A 23,512-nucleotide genomic window follows, 5' to 3' on the forward strand; every position below is an offset into this window, starting at 1 on the left:
AATGTTTGATATTTTTAGTGTTTAGGGATTTTATCCAATACATTTTGGGGTTTGATATGCTAATTAACATATGTTAATTAGTTTTTTTGATATTTTCTGGGTATAGAGTAATGTTACTTACAATTAACATATGGTAATTGCTATTTTGTTTTTTTTTGGTATAGGGTAATGTTTCAAAGCTTTATTGATTATTTGGCAAAGCTGGCGATGAGTAATGAGAGATGGTGATGAGCTGAGGCAAAAAAATACATATGCTGTGTAAAGAGTCGTTGGTTGATAATAACTATAATGATGAGACATATGTAAATAATCGTTCATATAGGTAGTTAAGTTGGTCTTTTTTTCCTTCTCTAAATTACCCTTACTGAATTTTTTAAAAATAGACAAATCCATAATGGCATGAAAAGTAATATGCCAGGTAAAAGTGAGGGCAAATCTAAAAAAAGGATCCTAATTTAATTGTATTGATATAATTGGTTTTTAAAAATTCAAGTGGACCTTTCCATTTACAATGAGAGCAAATTTTCAAAAGTTATTTCTTAATTGCATCAAAAGTTATTCTTAATTGCATCAAATATTATTGTGACATAATAACATTATTATAATTGTATATGATATCAAAATCATGAAAATTTAATGAAAAACATATAGCCTCATCTATTTAATTACAATGAGAATATTTTTTAAAATTCGCTATACTTAAAAAAATAATATATACTTTTTTTGTTTACGATTAAATTACAAAATATTTATGTCAAATCACTAATATGCAGTTAAATTACTCTAAGATAAATTAAATTTTTACAAATATGATTACATGGAAAAATACAAATATGCAGTTAAATTTACGTGGAAAAATATATATATAACAAAACAAATTACAGAAAATGTTACAAAGAAACGGGCTGATTATTTATACACAAATATGATTAAAAATACAAATATAAACAGAAAGAAAAAATAAATATCAAAAATTAAATTTAATATCCAATTTAAAAAAATCGTGATACATTCTTTTAAACCATAACAAAAACTTAATCAACTACACAGATTTACGAACTGTTAATGGAGTTTTGTATCCAACTTTTGAAAATGCTCATAATGCTCTTTTTTTTTGAACTACTATTTTTTCTTTAGGGATTTTTTTATTTCTTTGTAAGCTTTCGTCCAATAATAATTTCATTTCAATGTTCAAAATAAGAAGACTAATCATTTTGAGAAAAAAATACACAAGTAAAATTAGAAATAAAAATAAAGATTTGCCCAAAACACACATATCTGATACAAAATATATATATAATAACAAAAAAGCATATACTTAGAAATGCAATTTCAAAAAAACATACAAAACAAAACATATACCCGCCCTCTCTAGTTAGTATTGGAAAATTCATTTCAAAAGTCGTATCACTAATTATGTTCTTAAGCCGTTCTATACATTCTTTTTTTTTTTGGTTTTGAAAAAGAATGAGAGGTTGGTCCAATGTATTTTTGGTGGGGAGGCTGTACAGACAAGGTAATCTAGGAGCGAGATATACTGTCGAGATTGATTAGACAAAGCAAAAAAAAAAAAAAAAAAAACAAAATGCATCACCTCACAAGTCACTAGGATGAAAGCAAAAAGTACTTTTGAAACTACTACACCTTTATTATGGTTTTTTCAGCAGATGGTGGGTTTAAATTTTAAAAGAAATCAATAGTACATGTTGGGGAATCATATGTTGGTGATAAGATCACATTTAGTTGGACTTATTAAATATTGAACCGGTAAGACTACATAGTTTGATTGTTACACGATCTAATTAATTGTTGGTTTCTAATAACAAGGAAACCGTAATATGAACCAGTGCCCGGCCAAAATATAACATTTCATGAACACATTACTACTTAGAAATTGCAGAACACAAACAAAAAAAAACTCAAATGCATTTTGCCGAGTATCAAATTGAACGTTACCTTGTTATAAACTATGATATAACCATTAGCTTATTACATGTGTATATAAACCATATATATTTTTGTTAATTTATTCGTAACTAATTATAAATAATCATGTCTAAACAAAGCATAAATGTGCCTGTAAATTCAACTTTTATGGTGGATAAACAACAAATCCAGCTTAAGCAAAAAGATACAAAATTAACTGATTTGACTGTTTAGTTTGACTTATGTCAACTGCTTGTATGGTTTTGTAAGTTAACGAGAACGAATATATAATCATACAATGATTAGTGACAATTTTATGTGAAATGGATGTTCCTGTTTCGGACATTGAACCAAAACACAGGAGAACGGATTTAAAAGATTGAAACGAAAGGGATTGTCGGGGAGATTTAATTGGCTTCTAATCCTTTTCAAAGTGATAACTTACCTAACACTTAAACAAATAATGACAGCTTCTTTGTTCAGGGTTCTGAATCAAACGTCTCACCTAAACCCTAAATTAATAAACGGGACTACTACATACGGTATGGTATATACATACTTGTTTAGATCCTAAAAAACGTTTTCCAAAAGATACACAATTAGAAAGTTACCAAAAAAAGAGGTGACAACAAAGACAAACTCATTTGATTAAGATAGAGCTACTTATAACATTTATCTCAATAGGTATACCATGGAATCATGAACACTCATTATTCATGTTCCCGAAATAATCAATAATTCAGATAATTACAATCATAAATAATATTTTCAAGTGTCCACTACTATACAATTGCATGTGTGGCTCTGTAGCTCTAGGTCAGATTGCACACATCAAAAGAGCCCTTTTTCTTTAAACATCATTCATTTTTATAAAAGGTAACATGTCCGTCCAACTCCATAAATAGAACTCACACTTTCACTTCCTAAGACCACATCACTTCACATCTATATCGGAATTTTACTTTTACTCTCTATAGGCTATATACAAAAATACACATGGATCCTTCCATCAAAGAAGATCAAGAAATGTTAAAAATCAAGAAACGACGTCATCAAGATCTCGATTTAGGCTTGACCCTTTTGCCACGTGGTACGACTTCATCAGAGCTCAATCTCATCGGTTCTTTCAAAACTAGCTGTTCGTCGACTTCTCATCATCATCAAGAACATTTGGAAGAGCCGAGAGTGTTCTCATGCAACTATTGTCAAAGAAAGTTCTATAGCTCACAAGCACTAGGCGGTCACCAAAACGCTCATAAGCGCGAACGCACCTTAGCCAAACGAGGACAGTACTACTACAAGATGAGTCTCTCCTCCTCCCCTCCTTCCTCAGCGTTCACGTTTGGCCATGGTTCAGTCAGCAGATTAGCAAGCATGGCATCGTTACCGTTACATGGCTCGATGAGTAACAGATCAACGCTAGGGATTCAGGCCCATTCAACGATCCATAATCCCTTTTTAGGAAGACAAAGAGCGAGTTTAAGTCATGTTTTCAAACAGAACATTCAACAGAGACCGGCCATCCAAAAGATGCTGCCAGAGAAATTTCACGTTGAACTCGGCAGCAGTTATAACAGTAATATTATAATCAAGAACAAGCAAGAAAATCATAATCAGTTTAAGAAGATTGACTTGACTCTTAAGCTGTGATCTCTTATTCTCATAATGTCATCTTCTTTTTAGTCTTTATTACTAGCTATAACTTTTTCGGTTTTACTGTCGTATGATTATTATATTTGCATTTAGAGTTTCATTAATCAAGCTGTACCTTTTTACATTATATATTGTTTTGTAGTGCAGTATTTGAGGTCTCTTTTAAGCCTATGTACGTAGTATAGTACTTAAAAGCTTTTATCAAATTGGATTACGATGTTAGGTATTCTATTATTAGGCTGGTGAAAGTATTATAATGAACATAGGGATATCACATGTATAACACATTTCATATTCACAGCAAATAATATGTTCTCTATTAAAGTTCAAGTGAAACTAAACCTACATAATAATCAGTGTACCAAAAAAAATGATGGAATTAAAAAAAAAAAACTGTGGAGTACAGTCATTAAAAGCAACAAAATATGTCCTACGTTATACGCATTATTTTTTTTGAAGATTTACGTTATACGCATTATTGCCCACTAAATTGGCACCGATTTATCAGGCGTGAACTGACTTTAGTCAATCAATTGATATCCATATAGCAATATGAATTAATATACATGCCATTTATTTTTGTATAAATTCAATGATAGTCCAGTGGAGGATCTATATGATATCAAATGACAAAATAAAACACCATAAACAAGATTTATGCTTCTCAAATAAAATATAGAGTGGATGCACTGTGATTATCGAAGAGAGGTCCTACATGTAGTTAAAAGACACAGACATTAATCTATAATGAAGAGTTGTTCGTCAGAGGTTTGTTGTTTTCATCGCCATGTGACTGTTAAAGTTAAAATTTCAGATGATCCTTTTAATCTAATCTTTTCACGTCGCTATTATTATTTCATAATTTCATCACCATTACATAATATATAAACTTATTACAATTTATTATAATCGATTACCAAAGAAAAAATAATCTGTAGTATTGCAAATATTTGTAATAATCAAATTTTCTAATTGACATTTCACGATTTATCTAGCTTTTGGAATGATATGTGACCATGTGGGTATTATCATCTTGGATTTACTGGATTATAACCCAAAAATTCTGTGAAGATTGCTTTGGGTGGGGTCTGTATCAAGTTGATGTTTACATTAAAGCTCTAATCACATAATAATGCTAATCATTGCAATTAGCAATCAATATTATCCACTAATGAAGATGTTAACGATTCGGAATCATGTTGTTATGCACCATAATTTCTTCACTAATCCCACACACTGTCTAATACATCACATCGATTATGATTTTATGTAGATACCAATCCATATGATGTATTAGGAAAAAAATTCATAGTAAATCCAAGATGATAATACCCATGGTAAAAAAAATTATATTCCCTATGTTTCAAAAAGATACATATGATAGAGAAAAATTATGTTTCAAAAAAATAATTTTCTTTTATATTTCTAATGCATTTTTTTGTCAATTAATAATGAAATATTTATGTATTTCTAATGCATTTTAGTCAACTAATAATAAAAAGTATGAAGTTCAAAAATATTTAATTATATTTTGTAAAATCTTATTGATTTAAAATATAGAAAATATAAAATTACAGAAAATATGCATTATTACTAAATTTTAATATATTTTATTAAAAATGTGAAAACTCTAAAATATATATTATTTTGAAACGGAGTGAGTAATTTACGATAGAAAAAGATCCAAAATTCTCTAGAAAAGGACATGTTCATTCTCTTTTACATATGTTTATTTTCATCATAATATAATGTCACCACAAAGAGAGATAATTAGACCAACAAATAGAAAAAAATCCACATTATATTATATGATTGTTTTTCATCATATTATAATATCTTTGATGTTTAATTAAATGAATTCAGCTGGCTTGTCCCTTTTAACTTCTGGCGTTTCACAGTCAATCCGCACTAGATAATTAAAAGGTAAAAATGTCATTAAATCATGGAGTTGCTCCTCTGTTAAGGAACACTAAGAATTGGTTTGGAAGTCACCAAATCAGACAGAAGTATTAGCTAGCAAGTTCCCTAAGAGGGAAACACAAAATTACCCGAGAAGTCATCATTTTACAAGCTTAACTTTCTAAAGCACTTTCAATCTCGCAAACAAGGAGTCATAGTCACATACATAATGAACGAGACACAAATATCTAGAATGCTTACATGTGACTGTCCATGCTCGTAATTATGCACCAAGGAGTAGTTTTTACACAATCTCCAGAGCTGAAAAACAAGTCAAAAAGCAACCATTGCCTAGAAGCAACTAATAATGAGAACCAGTACTGATGAGAACAAACCTTTTTCCTGTGATCTTATTTACAATTTTGTTTCATTTTTTTGGATATGTTTCTTACACAATTATACATCAAATCAAGTCTCTGCAGTATTAATCAGAAACAGGAAAAGAAAAAAAAGTAAAAGAAGAAGAATCAATCTATGGAGTTTCCTTTTATGAAACTAAAGGAGAATATATTCCATAAACGTTTTAGATTGATATATCACTTTTGGCAGTATCTATTCAATAAATTTAAAAGTAAGAAAATATCATTTGCAAACAAAAATTTAATGACGAAAAAACAGAAAACACCAAAGCTTTGTATATGAAAACATTCTGGGCATCAAGAATAACACTAATCAAATTTGAAGTTATTTGATGGTGACTGTGAAACATGGAGGCCTCTTCTTGAAGCTTTAGACTTGAACATTTTGACAAATATGGAAACTAATTCACGCTTGTTTTTCGCGCATCCACTCAAAAAAGTTGTCAAGAATCAATGGCCAAGCAAGTTCTAGACTGTAGTTGGTCATGTCCGGGAAACTTATCTGTAATGTCAAAAAAAGAACAAATCACATTAGGTGCAAAAAACATTTTGTTAAAGAGGATGGCCACGGAGGAGGAGGAGGAGGAAATATAGAGATATATGGAAAGTACCTCATTGCAGAATCTATAAAAACCCATCCATTGGTCCATGGTGATGACCTTGTAATCATTCTGGATCTGTTCACAGTGAGATGATACCATTTACAACTGATAAACAATTTGGAAGAAGATGTTTCAAAGACAAAAAAATGGTGGAGTCAAACCTTTAGGTAGTCGACAAAGTGATCAACCTGGTCACGGAATGTTGATCCTAAGACCATATCTAGGAGTTGACAAATAGTCTCAATGTCTACGCAATTTTGTTTTTCATCTGGATGGATAATAATAATAATAATGTTAGTTATACTAAATCATTTAAAAGTCACACAAGCACACCAAAAGAAAACACAAATCATATAATATCATGTTCATGTGGAGTAGATGATTTCACCTGTGAAACAATAACGGAAAGCATAAGCGTAGAAGTCTGCAAAATTCAATGGCTTTCTTACCTGTTAATAACGAAGAAACATTAACGCAAGGACAATTAGAAGATGCTGTCAATCAAAAAAATATATCGAAACAATTATAAAAACCTCTAGCTCGAGCTCAGGAAGGGCTTTCTTCAATTTTTTTATCGTATCAAACTTTAAAGCCTTGAGTGCTCTCCTCCATTCAGTCTATTATAGGTGTAACGGAGTTAAGATCATACAAAAAAAAAACAAGAACCTAATTTCATAAATATAAAAAGAAAAAGGATTGTAATTCAATGGTTTGATGGAATCATGGAGCCATATATGTATAATTTACAGGGGAGAACAATGCTATTACCTTGGTGAAGTAACCTTGTCTTTCAGCCTTCATTTTCCTGTGAGAAACGAGTTTAAAAAATTAAGGTATTAAGGTTAAGCACTTGTGCTCGGAACCAAGAGTTGCATATACATATAAATAACAGAAGAAAATTAATAAATATTGGTGGATTGATTGGTTACCAAGCTAGCATCAAGATCTTGATATCAGTATGAGGAACTTTCAATTTGGAGCAAAGTTTCTCAATTCCTTCTGGACTGTTAGATGCAATAACAAGAACTAAAAGTGTTAGAACTTGTTCGTAACTGAGTTGCATTAGAAGAGGAATGTGATGGTGTGTACTTACTCAATGACACCAGAAGATGTATTAGCATACTTATTAAACAGTTTATATTTTCCATCCTTCTCTTTGGACGACTTTTTAGTTGCACTCGAAGCTGTACCAAACACACAAAAGATTATGTTGACTTACTTGCTAGATAGATTCAACCGAGTTCAAACTTTGTATGATATAAAACCCTAAGGTGATTTATGTTCTTGTTATACCTGAGGGAACAGGATCCGTGTCTGAAGAGGGAACTGTATAAGGTTTAGTCCGTTTCTTCGTCGGCTTGGAAGCAGTACGAGGCATCTAATTAAACCGCAAACAAAGTGCACACGTACAACTTGAGACTTCAGAACAATAAATATATAAATATAAACTACATATAGAGTAATTGATTAATTACTTTATCAGCGGAAACAAGGCGATTTGCACCAGGAAAGAGCAACGGGAAAGCTTCTAGGTCAAGGAACGCAAAGCAATAGAGAAAGATAGCTTATGTTCGATTTCACTTCTCTTCTCTTCTCTTGGTCTTTATATACACGATTTTATATACTTTTTTTTTTCCTTTTTTAATGTGATAAACTAATGTTTTCCTAAAGTTTTTTTTTTCTAAACTAATATTTTTCCTTTTTCTTTTCTTTTTGATAAAAATCCTTTCCTTTGTCAGTTTACCTTTTTTTCTTTTTAATGTTAGTTTACCAATTTTCTAAATACAATAAAAGCTCTATAAATTAATGTTTTTTTATAAATTAATAATGTTGAAACTATGATAATTTATTAATTTATAGAATTATTAGTTTAAATAAAATTTCTGTATTTATAGTTATATTTTAAAATATTTTTTTATTTAGAGAAGTGAAAAATATTCCATTCTCAATATTATACATTTGTTAATAATTTATAGATTTGAACTTCATATATTTATACTAGATTGTTTGATATATATTTATATGTTGACTACATATCATAAAATACAATACAAATTTATATGATTTTCAATAAAATACAATATAAATTAGAGATGAAATTCATTTTGAAGAAAATAAACAACAAAATGCTTTGTGTATATGTTTATATAAACTTTCTATATTGTAACTATTAATTCTGATTTTAGTGGAATCATATGTTTATTTTTTTTCTTTTAAATATTGTTATCTTATTATCTTATCGAATCATGTCATATTGTACATATGTCTAATTTAAAACTAAAAAAAATTATTAATTTATCGAACGTTGATTTATTATAGAAATAATTTGTAGAGTTTCTATGATAGTTTATGTTAATAAGATATCTTTGCTTTTGTGTGTTATCTCAAATAACTTATTTTATAATCTACTTTCTAACCACAAAATCTTAACTAATAAAGTTGGCTTTTTTTTTCTCCTTGGGGGGATTAATGCCATGTGGCATTCTCTTTTTAATAATTAAATTTTTTTTCTCAATTTTATTTAATGTGTTTTGGTCTTAATTGTGATTAGGTGTTAGTTTATTTTTAATATTGGCAATTTATTACAATGATGTTTTAATTTTGGATAAGTTTAATTAGTTAAGATTTTATGTCTTGATTTTTTTTAATTTCATAAACTCTTATGTTACATATTTTTTTAAATACTTTAAGCTATTTCTTAATATTTTGTATGTTAAATAAAAAATACAAAAATGAAAACTAAAGTTGAGTATTTTCAAAAAAAAATAAACATAAAATAGATACATATCCAAACTATTACTTTATGTTTGAAAAAATTTAAAATATTAACTTTAGTTTTTATATATTTATTTTCATAGCTAATATATTACTATATAATAAAACTAATTCATTTACTAAACCACAGTTCACCCACATCCAGAGACCCAGTAAATCGTCCGGTTCAATGTCCGAATCGGGTGTCAAAACACTGGTTTATAGGGTTTCTTTGTATTTGATGTTGACGATGGAGAATGAAGCCTTTAAAATTCTCCTTCTTTAACGCAATCGACGTAACTGTCATATAATCAATCTAGAAATTCCACTCATCCCACTCTAATAATGTTTAGTAATTGATGGCGATTCAAGTCCAAAAGACTAACATTTGGTCTATTGGTATTACACATAAACTCTATAGTATCTTCCCATGTTACACTGTGCAAGAAAACCAATAACTTCTCTGATGCATGTTATCCGTGTTTACATTTTAAAAACCGTGAACATGATTAATATACTCTTAAAATTTAACTAAAAAAAAATCTACTTCCAATCTGAGAGAAATTTAAAAACGTTGCCTGGTTGCTAAACTTATTTAAAATTGATGTAAACCACACACCACCCTCACCATTAATCCTTTGCACCACACTAACCATTTATTGTCAAAACCAATACTAAATGCAACAAGTCAGCAAGATCACAGATAGTTAGAAATTGTCTCTCTCATGATCGTTATAGATGCTAACATCTCATTTACTAATTAACAAATTGATTTTTTACTAGGAATATTTGGTGAAATTGTTTCATTCCGGTTATAATAGAAGTTGTCCATTAAATAGAGGAGTTTAGGAACCATTTATAGTTTTTAGATAAAAAACATATTTATATTCATATTAAGATTCGTTGATATTTTTAAATAAGGGTGGACAAACAAGAATTTCGTTATGAACACACACAAAATCTTCCATTATAACAAAACTAATATAGAAGATAATTTTATGTTTATTATTTGAAGATACATCTTTTTGAGAGACCTTGAAACTAAAGTAACACACACAACTCCATCTTTATATTTTAAAAGTCAACATGGTAATTTTAAAAATATAATATTAGATACTCACCAATTATTTTACCAAAAATTGACACTTCACCCTTATTTTTTATAAAATTTATAAAATTTGAAATGTATTCCATCTTTCTATTATTTGAACTAAATATATTAGTAAAAGTTTTATAGTTTATATATATTTATTTTAATAATTAATAATATAACTATTATAATTCATATATAGTAACAACCACTTATGCTATTACACTTTGAACTAAACAACTTCAAACAAAGTAATGCACTACGGTCACTAACCACTATAAAAAAGATAAAAAAATATCATTTTAATATATTTTTATTTTCATATTTAACATATTTTATTTTAAAACTATATAATAATTTATAAATTTATGTAAAATTATAACATACGAACCCGGCGCGTAGCGCCGGAAAATCACTAGTACACTATAATTTATACATCATTTAAAAACAACACTGAGAAATCTGCTATTTTCAGTTCTTTAAGAAAATACTTTCCCTTTTACATCTTTTTTTTTATCTGATATTGTAACAATAAGATTTGTGAATTTTCTAAAACAACAAGACCAAATCAAAACCATTCATGGTTCTTACAGACGACAAAGCCCAACTAAATCTCTTCCACTGACCAGTAGTAAACACAAAGACCCTCCTCCTCCCCAAAGAGTAATAAGTAATGAATGGGTCACTAAGCTGATGTTTGGTTGCCTGTCTCTGAGAGATATAGGGAGAAGAGAGAGACAGCATCTTGCAGATGTGATGATCTTACATCTTCTGGTAATGGAGCTTTGAAAGCTGTCATAAAACACCTTAGCTGTGACTCTCTATCAGGATACACACTCAGACCTGACAGAAGCAACTCGCAGATTTCCTCTGCCATCTTTGTGTATGCGACTCTGCAGCCATAGAAAAGAGAGTTTGTACGGTTAGTGTGTCGTTGTAACCAAATTTAATAAAATGCTAAAAAAGCTTTTTGTGATCAACTTAGAATGTGTGTGAGAGATGTTTGACCCGTATCTGTCCACACAGCAAACTTGAGCTATGTAGTCATCAGAAGCCAACTGCCTTAGTTTAGGAGCAATTACTATAGAATGCCACCAAATTTAGAAGGATCCATCTAAAATTGCTCCATTATGTATTTAACTTTCTAGGTGAGTAATGTCCTATCCTAGGATTTGATTTAGAATCTTATACAATTCAGTGGACGACATGAACAAAAAAAAAGGATCAAACAAGTAAGTGCATGCAAGCAATGACTAAGTTCTTAACGATTCTACGGCTATTGTCAAAGTGTGAGACATATGGAGTACTTACCTGGCTTCAACTGGTAATCTATCACCCCAAACAGCCAACGACTCGTTTAAACGACCGACAAAACTTCTGCACGACTCGTTTCTACTTTCAGGGGAATCCTCTCGAAGCAAAAGTTTTGTTGTTCATGTCATGCACATGATCATAGAGAGTTTAAAGCAAATTTCGTTGAGTATCAGTACAAGATATCATATATTGTACAGCCAGCTTGGTCAACAGCTGCCTAACTAAGGTTTAAGCAACTTTGAGAGCTCAAATTTTAGATTATTACGAAGTAGACGTACCAGTTCTAGCATTGTATCAGCATCTTCTTCCAGTGAACTCTTTAGTAAATAAAACGACATGTAAATCCCAGCATCCAAATCCCAGTTTTCAATCTCAGACTTGCGGTCGTCCATTGATGTAGCAATTCTCCATATTTCTGAATGGTTAGCTGCATTTATTAAAATAAATAAAACAGATCACTCCAAACCAGATCCTTCATACAGTTCACAGAAATTGTGTTCCAGTAGCACTGGGTCTGCAGATAAGGCAACGAAAAGCTTACCTGACAAAAAACAATGAATGAGCAACTGATATCATAAAAATGGCGGGTTTGGCTTCTGGCGGTACATGGCGGGCCTGTCCCGCTCGGGATGCGGTCCTAAAACTAGCTGCCCAATCCCGTACCGCGAAATATGCAGGACTTCGCGAGCTGTCCCGCGGGACATCGAATATTACATTGCTTGTTTCTACATGCACAAACAAACATAGACAAGAATTGAGTTTCAGCTTGCACATGATCAAGTATACTCTTACAAGATCAATACATTAAACTTATACAAAACAAATGTTTTTATTATCATTTATGATGGCTTTAAGAAGCTCCACCGGCAGATCAGAGGCGCTTGGGAGACAGAAGCATCATCGACTCTGAAACAACCATCAACGGAGCTTCATAATGTCTAATCTCTCTCTCTCTCTCTCTCTCTCTCAGGTGAAAGCAGAAATGCAGACTTAGGATTGCGGGTCTTCAAAAATCCCGCGGTTTAATACATCCCACTTTCGGTCCGTCCCGTTTTGAGCCCATCCCGCTTTGAACCTGTCCCGCTTTGAGTCTGTTCTGCAATTTTGCGGACTTATCAAATGGAGGCCTAATCTCATCCCACAACAAGCTTTTACGGACCAGGCCCGCGGTCCAGGTCCTTGATTGCCATATCAAGGAGTGTCAGTGCCGTTTAGAAAATTAAAGAGTAAATGTTCCATATCTGCAAATTAACATATTATTTGGTGTTTAAAAAAAGTGCAATTTCTCTTTTTTTTTTATTTGTGTTCCATTTTTCTTTTTCTTTTAATTAATTTATAAGTACAAGTTTAGCGTCCGATAAACGCTTCGGTCGGGGGATGTTTATAAACTCGTGTTGTCTCTAGCATCTTCTTTTTCTCTCACTCACTTCATCTTCCTCTTGTCGGAAAATTCTAGTCTCCAGACGAACGTTCCTCTCTCTCTCTCGGGCTCTTGAATCGTGAAAATGGCTACCTTCGGTGCGACGGCTAATACTAATCCCAACAAATCCTTTGAGGTAATTTCTTCTATTGCCATTTTGTTTGATTTACTTACTGTTTGCCAAAGTCCGATCCTTTTTTTTTGTGTGTCTTTAACATTTACAAGATCTTAACTGAACCCTTTAGACTCGATGTCTTACATTGCCCTATCTTAAAGGTTAAAGCTCCAATTTTTTTTTTTTTTTTAAATTCTATGTCTTAAGGTTACTCCGTCACCAGCAGATTCAATCAGCAGCTTGACCTTTAGCCCCAGAGCCGATATCCTTGTCGCCACTTCTTGGGACAATCAGGTGAGGTGTTGGGAGATATCCCGTAGTGGGAACAATCTAGCAAGTGCTCCTAAAGCATCCATATCCCATGATCAGCCCGTCTTGTGTTCCGCTTGGAAAGATGATGGAACCGCTGTCTTTAGTGGTGGTTGTGATAAGCAAGCCAAAATGTGGCCCTTGTTGTCTGGTGGTCAACCTGTTACTGTTGCTATGCACGATGCTCCTATTGTTGACATGGGCTGGATCCCTGGGATGAATCTCCTCGTTACTGGAAGCTGGGATAAGACTTTGAGGTATAAAGATTGATTGATTCTGTTTCATTATAATATATTCTATTATGTAAATTGATAGAAGAAGAACTGTCTGATGTTGGGGTTTTTCTTTTCTTTTTCTCAGGTATTGGGATACAAGGCAGCAAACACCTGTGCATACCCAACAGCTTCCAGATAAATGCTATTCTTTGTCTGTGAAACACCCTCTCATGGTTGTCGCAACTGCTGATAGGAATCTCATTGTCTACAACTTGCAAAATCCTCAGGTTTTTGTTTCTGAGCGAGCATCATATGGATCAATTGAATAAGCCTGTAGTGTAGTGTAGTGTAGTGTAGTCTATCCTAAGAATAACTAGTCTTGTAATGAACCTCTCTACTTATTAATCTGGCAAAAAAACTGCAGACTGAGTTCAAGAGAGTGGTGTCCCCACTCAAGTACCAGACGAGGTGTGTTACTGCCTTCCCTGATCAGCAAGGATTTTTGGTAATTCATTGGGCACAGGGAATCTTGGTTGTTTGATGATGCCTAACATTGCGTTGCCTTCCCTGTTTTGTGCTTTTTTAATTATACAAAAAAATGTTCAATGTATTAACCAGATCACATGCTCTCTTCTCTCTCTATAGGTTGGTTCAATTGAGGGGCGGGTTGGTGTGCATCATCTGGATGATTCTCAACAGAACAAGAACTTCACATTCAAATGCCACAGAGATGGGAATGAGATCTATTCTGTCAACTCTCTCAACTTCCACCCGGTAAAAGCTCTCTCTCTCTAGTCTTAAACTTCAAACACTATGAAAGTAGAATATACGGATGCTAATGGTTTTGAGTTGTGTAATATGAAGGTACAAGGAACTTTTGCTACTGCTGGCTCAGATGGGGCTTTCAATTTCTGGGACAAGGATAGCAAACAAAGACTCAAGGTATTATCATGTTTACATATTGTGCTTTTTCCATTAATACATGATATCTAACAGTTGTGAACATTATTGTTACATCAAGGCAATGTCAAGGTGCAGTCAGCCAATTACTTGCAGTTCGTTTAACCACGATGGGTCGATATTTGCATATGCGGTATGCTTCAATCTTCTTTGTTTTCACTTTATTACTATGATGTGATAAGTAAAAAAAAAAAGTAATGTTTTTTCTTTTTTCTGAACCATTTGGTGTGTGATTTGTAGTCGTGCTATGACTGGAGCAAAGGTGCAGAGAATCACAACCCGGCAACTGCTAAAAGCAGCATCTTCTTGCACATGCCTCAGGAAAGTGAGGTCAAGGCGAAGCCAAGAGTAGCAACCGGCAGAAAATGAGATTAGCCTTTCAGTGAGAGTGGATAATGCTTTTAGCTGTCTTAATAATGTTTAATAATGTTAAGAGTCTTTCTTTCATATCAAGTAAAAGTATCTGTCTTTCTATCTTGGATGTTCTCCTTTTGGCTGGCTCAGTTTGGAATTGCTTTGTCTCAAGTACTAGTCTCTAAAACATAATGAAAAACTTTTGAGATATTTTTGGTTTTTTCCCTTTACAAACTTTTTTATAAAACAGTACAATGATTTTAGATATGAGGACAGATATATTTTAAGACTTGCCTAGATTAAGAAAAAAGAAATGTATAAAGACTCTTCTAAACTCTCTGGTGACTTCTTCATCTGAGTAGATGATAATTTATTGATGTAGGTTTTGTCTGTGGTTTCGCTTTGCATGGTCAAGAAACCAGAGCGCTCCTTCAGCTGCGTGCTCAGCGGCAGCTTTCTTCTTACGTTTGGGATCACCAAAACATTCCAAAACAGTTGTTCCTGAAGAGTCTCTAATCTCAACCACAACTTTGTATGTAAATCTGAACCCCAAAACAAAAACAAAAACAAGGTCCACTCAACTCTTGTAGTAGCTAGGAGGGAAATGCAGATAAGTTATGGGGGTCACACTTACAATCTCATGTGACAAGGTCCATCAACATTGCAGCAATCATAAACCGGAGGCTTCCATCTCTTGGATATACATAGTTCCTGTAACACCATTTTCGCTGAACCTTTCTTGGATTCATCTGGACACCATCCCAAGCAAGCATTCACACAATGAATCAAAAAGATTCTAGGTTAAAACAAGAAGATGGCTATTCTTACGTTACTTAAATAGAAAACTAAAGGGAGGTGAATGAAGCAACCTTTAGATACTGATTTGGCGTCTTCTTCTTGGGGTTTAGTAAGAAGCTGAGTCTCTTGTGTGGTGGTGTTTACGCTTCTTGTGCTATTAGGATCGATCTGAATGTTGGAGAAGGAAGATATGGCATTGCCTTCTTCAACCTCATTCACTTTATTATATGTACTTGGCACCATCATTGTCCTTGGCTTCTGACAAAAAATGTACACAGAACAATTGAAAGAAACTAAGATGTATCACTGCTTCCGACAGATTAATAAAAAGAGCCAAATTAACGACAGAACAATGGGAACACAGATAGTATTCTTGTCTGTAAACCTAGAAACCCTACAGAATTCAAAAAAGTTCCTCTCTTTATTGTTTCATGTAAAAGTCCTCTCTATGGTATTGCAAAAAGAACAGACTTTGAGAGTAAAATTGAATGGAAAAAAAAAAGGGTTTACCAGAGAGGAGTTTATTGGGATAGAAGAAGGATCGAGAGGAGGAATGTCTTTGAGGCTGATGATGACAGATCTTCTTCTTCTTGATGTGTTTCGCTTCGATTCCTGATCCTCCTCCATCTTCTTCTCTCTCTCTCATAACTCAATTCGTCAAGAGTTTCTCGGTTCCCTAAACGGATAAAGGTTAACTTTAATTACAACTCTTTTTTTTTTATGACCAATTTAATTACAACTCATATAAGTGTTTTTGTCTTCTTCTTTAGGTTTGGTCCCCAAAAGTCAAAAGCTTTTTTATCTTCTTTTGTGTTTCTGTCAGAAAGTCAAAAGCCTAATTAATTGTACTTGACCAACGATTAAAAATAAAACAGATAAAAGTGGAATTTGCACAACGAAAGAACCAACAAAGATTCAATTTTTCAAAATGTAAAAAGATTACAAATAAGGAAATGAAAATGTGGGGTTTCATAAAATTCGCAATGATCCGCCGAGTTCTAGTGGTAGAAGAGGGATGAGTGAGTGCAACACATCGGTTATTAGCGGTCTGTAACTTGGCTCTGGCTGCACACACAACACTGCCACCGCTGCTACCTGATAAAGATGCTTCAAATCCATTGTTCCTTTGATTGCAGGGTCCAATATGTTTGGAAGATTTGCTCTGTCACTCAGCTTTGGTACAGCCTGTTCCACCAACAAATAGAGATTACCAAAAAATCATAAAGACAGATTCTGGTTTTAGTTTTGATGGTTTCTCTTGAAAAAGTTGTATGTACCCAAGTGACAACAGATTCTGGTTCAGTTGATGGTTTCTCCACTGATCTCTTCCCTAGGAGAAGTTGTAGGAGAATCACCCCAAATGAGTATACATCATTCTTGTCTGTTACTTTGCCTACATGAGAGATGAAAAACACCATAGAACAAACAATCTGAGCTTCAGATCAAAAAAAAAAAAAGTGAGAGACTAGTAGTTGTTGCTTATCAGTTACCATCAAGAAGATACTCTGAAGGTCTGTTCAGATTTTTGTTCTGAGTCATCAACACTGTGGCATACCCAAAATCTGATATCTAAAGAGAAACCAAACAGATCACTACAAGAAGAATGTTACATTATATATATATATGTATGTCAATCTCTTCTATCTTTTTACCTTTGCGTTGAAATCAGAGTCAAGAAGGATGTTAGACGATTTCAAATCTCTGTGAACTACCGGAGGATGGCAATGCTCATGAAGATACTCTAATCCTCTTTATTTAAAAAGAGCAAAAAAAAAACTTTGTAAGAAGCATTACAAATGTGCTTGGAGATCATAGGAAAAAAACTGCTAAAATGGATGAATTGACTTTTTACCGTGCAATATCAACCGCAATTTTCATCCTAAGCTGCCAAGTTAAACCTGCACCTTGACTAGGCCCTTCAAGTATATCCAAAAGAAGTAAGTAAAAAAAAAAATCAAAAAGATTGAACAAAGAGTGCATAAAACCCTTACCATGCAGCTGACTCTCCAAAGAACCATTCTGCATCATCTCATACACAATGCATCTCGTTTGGCGGTACACGCTAAACCCCAAAAGGGAGACTATGTTCTGATGCTTGATCTTAGCCAACCAATCTACCTCATTCTGCATTTTCAACAACAACAAAAAAAAACTAGTTATGAAGGAGGAGATGGTTCTATAGTCTGGAAAGGAATCAAATGTGGTTGATCATGTAGATCAAAAACCTCAAACTGTTTTTCAATGTCGGTCTCTCCACCACCATCAAGCTTCTTCACGGTGACATAAGACTTTCCATCAAGACAAGCGCTATAAAGACATCCACGACCACCTCTGCTCAACACATTACCATCGCTGAACTTGTTTGTTCCAGACTCCAGCAGCTGGTATTCATAGACAGGGATGGTTCCTTTGGTGACAGACTCAACCTTGTGTACAGTCGGTTTTGTGGATACACTACTAGTCTTCACAGAATCTTCAGATAATAAGCAAAGAAACCAAAAATAAGCACACAACAAAGAAATTATCAAAACAAGTGTTGAAACTTTTTAAAACATTACCAGATTTTCCCTTGATACCATTGAAGCTGTTATTCATACTTCTGTACCTCCATAGCAAGAGGTAGAGAAGCAGCAAGACTGTGAAACAGAGGAGTGTTGATGAGACTATAAGAGCGATTAGAATCTTCTTGTTCAGGTCTTGGCGAATCACCACTTTAACAATGGGAGGTCCTGTGACAAAAAAAAAAGGTCAACTTTTTCTTTCTTTATGGGTTCAGATAAAAAAAAAAAAGTTTCCATTTTTATTCCGGAAATAGAATCAATTTTCAAGTAAAGTCGATTCCTTTTGGTCTCCTTTAGCAAACCCATTTAGGCAAGTACAAGAAGACTCAGTTAAAGTTGAATTTTAACCTGGGGATTGAGCTCCTCCGGTTCTAGGAGAAGCTTGAGAGATAGGGATTTCTTGGGGAGTAGCAGAGACCAAAACAACGGAGAAGAAGGAGAAGCCAAGAAGACAAATGGGCAAGAGCAGATGACGAAGGAGACACATTCTTTTGTTTGGTGTTTCACAAACATGCAGAGAGAGAAAGAGAGAGAGAGAGAGAGAGAGAGAGGTAATGGAACTATGAAGCTTCCTTCCTTCTTTTTGAGTTCTTTTAATGGAAGATGGGGAGAAAATCTTGAGATTATCTTGTCTGAAGATGGAGACAAGAGAGAGAGACACTGATGGCGTTGGGAAACAGAGAAAGGACAATGTATTGGTTTGGTCTTTCATGTGGCAGTTATCAAAAGGTGGAAAAAGCTGAAACCAAACCCAAAAAAAAAAAAAAAGAGTGCGCCTTGTGGAGAGAGAGAGACCGGACGTGGGCTGATAAGACGTGGAATTGTGGACTGATAAAGAGAGAGAATATCATGCTCATTCATTCAAGCTCCATTTTCTTTCATTAATTTGTATTTTACTCTATATTAATACAAACAATATTAACATACCAAGAATGTAAGATAATGCCCTACTCTGCCCGTGTGATAGTTTTTTTTACTTTTTAAAGAAGAGAACCTTTATTTATTGTGTCTATTTAACTATACCTTTCACACGTAAAGCTAAAAAATAACGTTTCTAACGCTAACCCAACTCAATTAATTGCAGCATTATAGATTCCAAAAATAATACTAGTATAAATTGTTGAAGTTTTGTATGTTTGAAGTTTAAGAAGGTTCAGAGGTCAAGGTAATAAGGATTAGATCATTTATGTTTGTGTGGATAAATTTATACTGCATTTGAAAGAAATAATTTGTTTCAGGATTTTACCCCAAAAATAAGTATATAAGTTATATTTTATTGGTGTGTGATGTTTGATAGAGAAGGAAAAAAGGAATATGTAATGGATTATGTAATCTCTAGAGGTTTGTTTGCATCGAGGCACATTACTCCAAATGATTCGATTGGGTCACTGTGCATAATTCATTTCATGCGGATTTAGTGAGCAAGAGGACAAGTCATGGTTGAAACAACTGAATCCAATAAATAAATACGCTTTTGTTATTAGAAGAAAGAGTCCAAAAGTTTTGAACATTATTCATGTGAACTTTCTATGTCTGTCCTATTCAACTTTAATTATCTACACAAGTGTCCACTTACACACAGCTGTACAGTTGACAAATCTCAACAATTTTTTTCTTCCAAAAATAAACTGATTAGGCCTTACAAGAATAATGAGCCTAAGAAGATAATGAACCAGAACAGGCCCAATGGATGTTAAAGAGAAGCCTTTTGGATATCAAACGTGGGCACCCAGCAAGATGTCAGCTCTGGGGTCAAGTCTTTCTGTCTTTGTACATCTCTGGAAACCACAATCTGAGGGAATATCGAATCAAATTATTGAACCAGTTTTAATCCGAAACAAATTGTTTTAATCCGATTGAAACAAATAACCGTGATCCAAATAATTTTTCAGTCCAATTAAGAAAAGAAACGGTGAGTAAAACTCATTCATGTATGAGAAAAGATGCATTGTCTAGAATTTAACTTTATTATCAAACTTCCCACACAACTCTTAAGTATCTTTGCCTATATAGCCTGCAACAATAAACTCTAGAACAGCGTTTCTATGCCCAAAATGATGGATAAGAGAGACCAACATTATCTCATTTGCCAAAAAGAAAAGAACAAAAAAGAGAGTTACATAGATCAATAAAGATTCATTTGTTTTAAAACTTGTAATCAGGGTTGTCACGAAGACCTAGTTTTGAGAGCGAAAGGCAGTAAGAGTCCCAGTCCGTTCGTCTCATATACTTCAACAGTTTCTTCCTTCTATGCACCATTGCTATAAGTCCCTTCCTCGAATGCTTGTCCTGGATTACGTTGTATATGATACGCGATTAGACTGCCACTACTAGCTTCAGAAGAGGAAAACAAAAAAAAAAAGAAGATTGAAAGCTTACCTTTTTATGTAGAACAGAGGATAGATGCTTGATCTTAGTAGTCAGTTGTGCCACTACAAAGAAAAGACCATAAAGATCACTAACCAATAATATAACAAACCAAAATGAAATGTGATTAACCGACCAGATCAGCCTTGTATTGATAGCTAGCTATATGCAAACATTGATCAAAACTAGAGGATTCAAAATTTTACCTTGAACACGTGCAGAACCACAATCGGATTCAGACATCTTGAACTCTTCCCTGACCTTTGCAAGCTCAGTTTTCATCTTCTCCGCAGATGACATGTTATCCGGGTGGAAATACTGCGTTTGATTTCAAAACAACATATAAATTAATTGCCTAAAAAAGCTTACAAGATTCAAGAAACTAACAAAAGGAAAGAGGCTTACAGTTTGAACAAGCTCCTCTTTGGGAGGCTCCAGCAAATACTTTGAGGTATCACTGAAAACGCTGAAAAGATCCACGTTCTGAACTGCAACAACCACATCACATCACATGATCAACCTTCCAAATTAAAAAATATCACAAACAAAATTAAAAAAAACACCAACAAATCTTTACGTGCAAGTGATTTTCTGGCATCTTCAGCTTCTTTCTTTTCTTGAATACCAGACCTCAAGTCATCGAACTGAAACCCTCCCCTCATCCTCCTCGTCCCCACTGCTTTCTCCTCTTCCACCTCTCTCAGCTTCACAAGCCTCTGGTTCAGCTCCCGCAACGAGAACCAACCTTCCTCTCTCTTCCCTTCTGGTCTATACTCTCTAAGCCTCTCCCCCAGCTCTTCAGTGTCGTACCTCTTTAAAAACTCAGACTTCATCTCCTCCTCCTCCGTCTCATCTCCCTTCCTCCTCCTCCTCTCTTCAAGCTCCTCACCAAACACCGAAACAGGCAACCCCTCACTGTGTTTCGTCTTCGTAATCCCTTGAATGCTTGATCTCGTCGCCTCTTGCGGCGACCTCATCTGCCTTAAGTTCTGCTTTAGGCTCTCAAAAGACGAGCTTTCGAGTTTGGGTTTCGAGAGCACGGTCTGCTTGTAGAGATCCTGCAACCCCCTCGCCGGCGGAGGAGACGCCGATCGGCGTCGGAACTCGTTGAGATTGCGCCTCGCATCCTCGCCGCCGGGGGTAAAGGTTTGACCTTTGGGATCGAATCCGGCGAGCTGTCTCCTCCCGTCTTGTTGTTTGAGGCTGCTCTTAATGCCGCTGAAGTAGGAGGAGATTTTGGAATCGGACGGTGGTTGTTCGTCGCCGTCTTGGGGAGATGAGGAGGTGGAGGTGGTGGAGAAGAGATGAATCAGAGATGGGTTGGAGTGTAGTCTTTGTTTGCGTCTGGCGAGATGAAGCGCCATTTGAAGCGAGCTGATCTCGGCGGCTCCAGGTGGTTTTAGGGTTTTTGGTGGAGAGAGAGTGAGAGAGGTGTTCAAGTGGAAATGAAACTGATGGACTCCGTTACGGTTATCTGTAAACCGGAAATTATAAAATTGCGATTTTGAAAACCGGATTAGAGGGTGAGGGGGGAACGGTTTGTTAACTTTCGGTAAAAGTGAGAAGACAAGCTTTAAACCACATCATTACTTCAGAAAACTAAAATCCTACGTTATTGAGAGGTCAGAGACTCGGAAGTCGGAAGGTTCCTATTCGCTACTATGTCTAATTGTCTTATAGCTTTCGTTGAATTTGAATTTGATGATAATTTTTTTTTAACAACTATGATAATAATTTGTTTTAAATACAAGAAAATAACAATGAAATCGATAAATGGGACACATATAATTCATCAAAAATAGTAAAAAAAATAGAAACTTATGCCGACTTATATACGGTCTTATCTTTTTTTACGATTTTTTCTATATTTATAAACTGAACTCGCCGAATATTTTTTTGTAACTGACTTAGTTTTTTCAATGGTTTCTCTTTTTGTTATTGGGTCAAATTCATTTACATAATAAACCCCATGGATGGACATAATCCATCTCTAACAACATCGTCCTTTCAAATAGTACAACATTTCTTTCAGTTTCAAATATATATAGTAGTGAGATTGAAATTATCTTTTATGAAATGGGTCGGAATGAATTTTGAAGCCAATGGTTTATGAATTATGAACTAGTGTAGATGATAGGTATAGTGTCCAATGTTATTAATATGTTTACTGTATTGAGAAAAAGGTTGAATGGTAGTTCCCTGCCGATAAGGTACATTTTCGAGAGAGAGACGTCTGCGGTCGACTCACATGAAGATCCACGCATAGCAAAGGATGTGTTTTGCACGAATTCGTTGATGTCATGACACTTGTTGTTAACACACGAAGGAGTACTACTACCTTGCAACTGAAACGTGTCTAGAAATCATTCAGTACCAAACATATAGTTAACCCTTGTATCTTCTTCCAATTTAATACTTTCCAGTTTTAGCTCTATTGTATCAAAATATTCAAAACCCCTTCCAAAAATCCAAGGTGAAAAGGGACCTCAAGCTCTTTTAAAGTTATACTTGATGTGAAATAACATAGTCATTGTGAACGTCAACCGTAACAAAGTCGAGGAACATAATTAGGTTCGTTTTATACGGGCGCGGCGCATAGATTATGACGGTCATCTATCTCCATACTTCAAGGCCGTTACACAAGTAGTTGACGTGACCAAGAAATTGAATGGTAATGAATAAGATGGCAAAAAATTTCAAAATACTAATACTCCAGTCATATAGTTCCTCATTGATACACTGAAATAAGTTCAGTT

General features: G+C 34.0%; 7 protein-coding genes across 9 annotated transcripts; 2 read left to right on the forward strand and 5 right to left on the reverse strand.

Annotated features, from left to right (window-relative positions):
* Positions 1-2,811: 2,811 nt before the first annotated feature.
* Positions 2,812-3,733, forward strand: LOC108840815 (zinc finger protein 1-like). The gene has a single exon (XM_018613634.2). The coding sequence runs from the start codon at positions 2,923-2,925 to the stop codon at positions 3,574-3,576; it is 654 nt and encodes a 217-aa protein (XP_018469136.1). The 5' UTR covers positions 2,812-2,922; the 3' UTR covers positions 3,577-3,733.
* A 2,474-nt stretch (positions 3,734-6,207) lies between these two features.
* Positions 6,208-8,099, reverse strand: LOC108841212 (uncharacterized). The gene is made up of 10 exons (XM_018613992.2): positions 7,975-8,099; positions 7,793-7,877; positions 7,593-7,683; positions 7,429-7,503; positions 7,268-7,304; positions 7,033-7,116; positions 6,888-6,948; positions 6,661-6,767; positions 6,509-6,574; positions 6,208-6,399 (listed from the first exon to the last, which is right to left on the reverse strand). Exons 2-10 carry the CDS (start codon positions 7,875-7,877, stop codon positions 6,304-6,306), a joined length of 702 nt encoding a protein of 233 aa, XP_018469494.2. The 5' UTR covers positions 7,975-8,099; the 3' UTR covers positions 6,208-6,303.
* A 2,722-nt stretch (positions 8,100-10,821) lies between these two features.
* LOC108830533 (nuclear pore complex protein NUP96-like) lies at positions 10,822-12,182 on the reverse strand. Its single transcript, XM_018604129.2, has 3 exons — positions 11,936-12,182; positions 11,655-11,752; positions 10,822-11,236 (listed from the first exon to the last, which is right to left on the reverse strand). The coding sequence occupies exons 1-3, from the start codon at positions 12,047-12,049 to the stop codon at positions 11,029-11,031; spliced, it is 420 nt and encodes a 139-aa protein (XP_018459631.2). The 5' UTR covers positions 12,050-12,182; the 3' UTR covers positions 10,822-11,028.
* An 835-nt stretch (positions 12,183-13,017) lies between these two features.
* LOC108843073 (protein RAE1-like) lies at positions 13,018-15,240 on the forward strand. 2 transcript variants are annotated; one of them, XM_018616162.2, is made up of 8 exons: positions 13,018-13,213; positions 13,400-13,758; positions 13,862-14,003; positions 14,141-14,184; positions 14,362-14,490; positions 14,581-14,658; positions 14,738-14,809; positions 14,917-15,240. In XM_018616162.2, the coding sequence occupies exons 1-8, from the start codon at positions 13,163-13,165 to the stop codon at positions 15,026-15,028; spliced, it is 987 nt and encodes a 328-aa protein (XP_018471664.2). In that variant the 5' UTR covers positions 13,018-13,162; the 3' UTR covers positions 15,029-15,240. The 2 variants fall into 2 exon arrangements, with proteins under 2 accessions (XP_018471664.2, XP_018471663.2); XM_018616161.2 differs by having other exon boundaries at positions 13,019-13,213; positions 14,141-14,221.
* On the reverse strand, positions 15,213-16,599 carry LOC108841960 (ribonuclease 3-like protein 1). 2 transcript variants are annotated; one of them, XM_018614749.2, is made up of 4 exons: positions 16,339-16,599; positions 15,900-16,083; positions 15,665-15,779; positions 15,213-15,572 (listed from the first exon to the last, which is right to left on the reverse strand). In XM_018614749.2, exons 1-4 carry the CDS (start codon positions 16,453-16,455, stop codon positions 15,401-15,403), a joined length of 588 nt encoding a protein of 195 aa, XP_018470251.2. In that variant the 5' UTR covers positions 16,456-16,599; the 3' UTR covers positions 15,213-15,400. The 2 variants fall into 2 exon arrangements, with proteins under 2 accessions (XP_018470251.2, XP_018470250.2); XM_018614748.2 differs by having other exon boundaries at positions 15,900-16,086.
* A 72-nt stretch (positions 16,600-16,671) lies between these two features.
* Positions 16,672-19,164, reverse strand: LOC108841958 (probable receptor-like protein kinase At1g80640). Its single transcript, XM_018614742.2, is given in 10 exon segments — positions 16,672-17,013; positions 17,106-17,221; positions 17,319-17,397; positions 17,481-17,577; positions 17,681-17,744; positions 17,820-17,952; positions 18,054-18,301; positions 18,387-18,557; positions 18,738-18,879; positions 18,882-19,164. Coding segments are annotated over 10 exon segments (1,287 nt in total). The 5' UTR covers positions 18,903-19,164; the 3' UTR covers positions 16,672-16,797.
* Positions 19,165-20,337: 1,173 nt separating this feature from the next.
* On the reverse strand, positions 20,338-22,234 carry LOC108841957 (probable 37S ribosomal protein S28, mitochondrial). The gene is made up of 5 exons (XM_018614741.2): positions 21,334-22,234; positions 21,162-21,244; positions 20,963-21,074; positions 20,769-20,821; positions 20,338-20,678 (listed from the first exon to the last, which is right to left on the reverse strand). Exons 1-5 carry the CDS (start codon positions 22,118-22,120, stop codon positions 20,535-20,537), a joined length of 1,179 nt encoding a protein of 392 aa, XP_018470243.1. The 5' UTR covers positions 22,121-22,234; the 3' UTR covers positions 20,338-20,534.
* Between the last annotated feature and the right edge of the window lie 1,278 nt (positions 22,235-23,512).

Source organism: Raphanus sativus, chromosome 2, assembly GCF_000801105.2.
Source record: "Raphanus sativus cultivar WK10039 chromosome 2, ASM80110v3, whole genome shotgun sequence".
Taxonomy (NCBI): Eukaryota; Viridiplantae; Streptophyta; class Magnoliopsida; order Brassicales; family Brassicaceae; genus Raphanus; species Raphanus sativus.

Excerpts from the sequence above, each read along its gene's own strand:
- LOC108841960 (XM_018614748.2), bottom strand. The coding sequence starts at position 16,455 with ATGGAGGAGGATCAGGAATCGAAGCGAAACACATCAAGAAGAAGAAGA. Across the intron at positions 15,780-15,899 it reads CGCCAAATCAGTATCTAAAG|ATGAATCCAAGAAAGGTTCA; the intron begins GTTGCTTCATTC and ends GATGGTGTCCAG. Across the intron at positions 15,573-15,664 it reads GGACCTTGTCACATGAGATT|ATTTACATACAAAGTTGTGG; the intron begins GTAAGTGTGACC and ends TTTGGGGTTCAG.
- LOC108841957 (XM_018614741.2), bottom strand. The coding sequence starts at position 22,120 with ATGGCGCTTCATCTCGCCAGACGCAAACAAAGACTACACTCCAACCCA. Across the intron at positions 21,245-21,333 it reads TGCCAGAAAATCACTTGCAC|TTCAGAACGTGGATCTTTTC; the intron begins GTAAAGATTTGT and ends TGGTTGTTGCAG. Across the intron at positions 20,822-20,962 it reads TGGTTCTGCACGTGTTCAAG|TGGCACAACTGACTACTAAG; the intron begins GTAAAATTTTGA and ends TTTTCTTTGTAG.
- LOC108840815 (XM_018613634.2), top strand. The coding sequence starts at position 2,923 with ATGGATCCTTCCATCAAAGAAGATCAAGAAATGTTAAAAATCAAGAAA.
- LOC108843073 (XM_018616161.2), top strand. The coding sequence starts at position 13,163 with ATGGCTACCTTCGGTGCGACGGCTAATACTAATCCCAACAAATCCTTT. Across the intron at positions 14,004-14,140 it reads ACAACTTGCAAAATCCTCAG|ACTGAGTTCAAGAGAGTGGT; the intron begins GTTTTTGTTTCT and ends AAAAAACTGCAG. Across the intron at positions 14,659-14,737 it reads ATAGCAAACAAAGACTCAAG|GCAATGTCAAGGTGCAGTCA; the intron begins GTATTATCATGT and ends TGTTACATCAAG.
- LOC108841212 (XM_018613992.2), bottom strand. The coding sequence starts at position 7,877 with ATGCCTCGTACTGCTTCCAAGCCGACGAAGAAACGGACTAAACCTTAT. Across the intron at positions 7,305-7,428 it reads AAGATCTTGATGCTAGCTTG|GAAAATGAAGGCTGAAAGAC; the intron begins GTAACCAATCAA and ends CGTTTCTCACAG. Across the intron at positions 6,400-6,508 it reads TTTATAGATTCTGCAATGAG|ATAAGTTTCCCGGACATGAC; the intron begins GTACTTTCCATA and ends TTGACATTACAG.
- LOC108830533 (XM_018604129.2), bottom strand. The coding sequence starts at position 12,049 with ATGGACGACCGCAAGTCTGAGATTGAAAACTGGGATTTGGATGCTGGG. Across the intron at positions 11,753-11,935 it reads CTGATACAATGCTAGAACTG|GATTCCCCTGAAAGTAGAAA; the intron begins GTACGTCTACTT and ends TTGCTTCGAGAG. Across the intron at positions 11,237-11,654 it reads AGATTACCAGTTGAAGCCAG|AGTCGCATACACAAAGATGG; the intron begins GTAAGTACTCCA and ends CTATGGCTGCAG.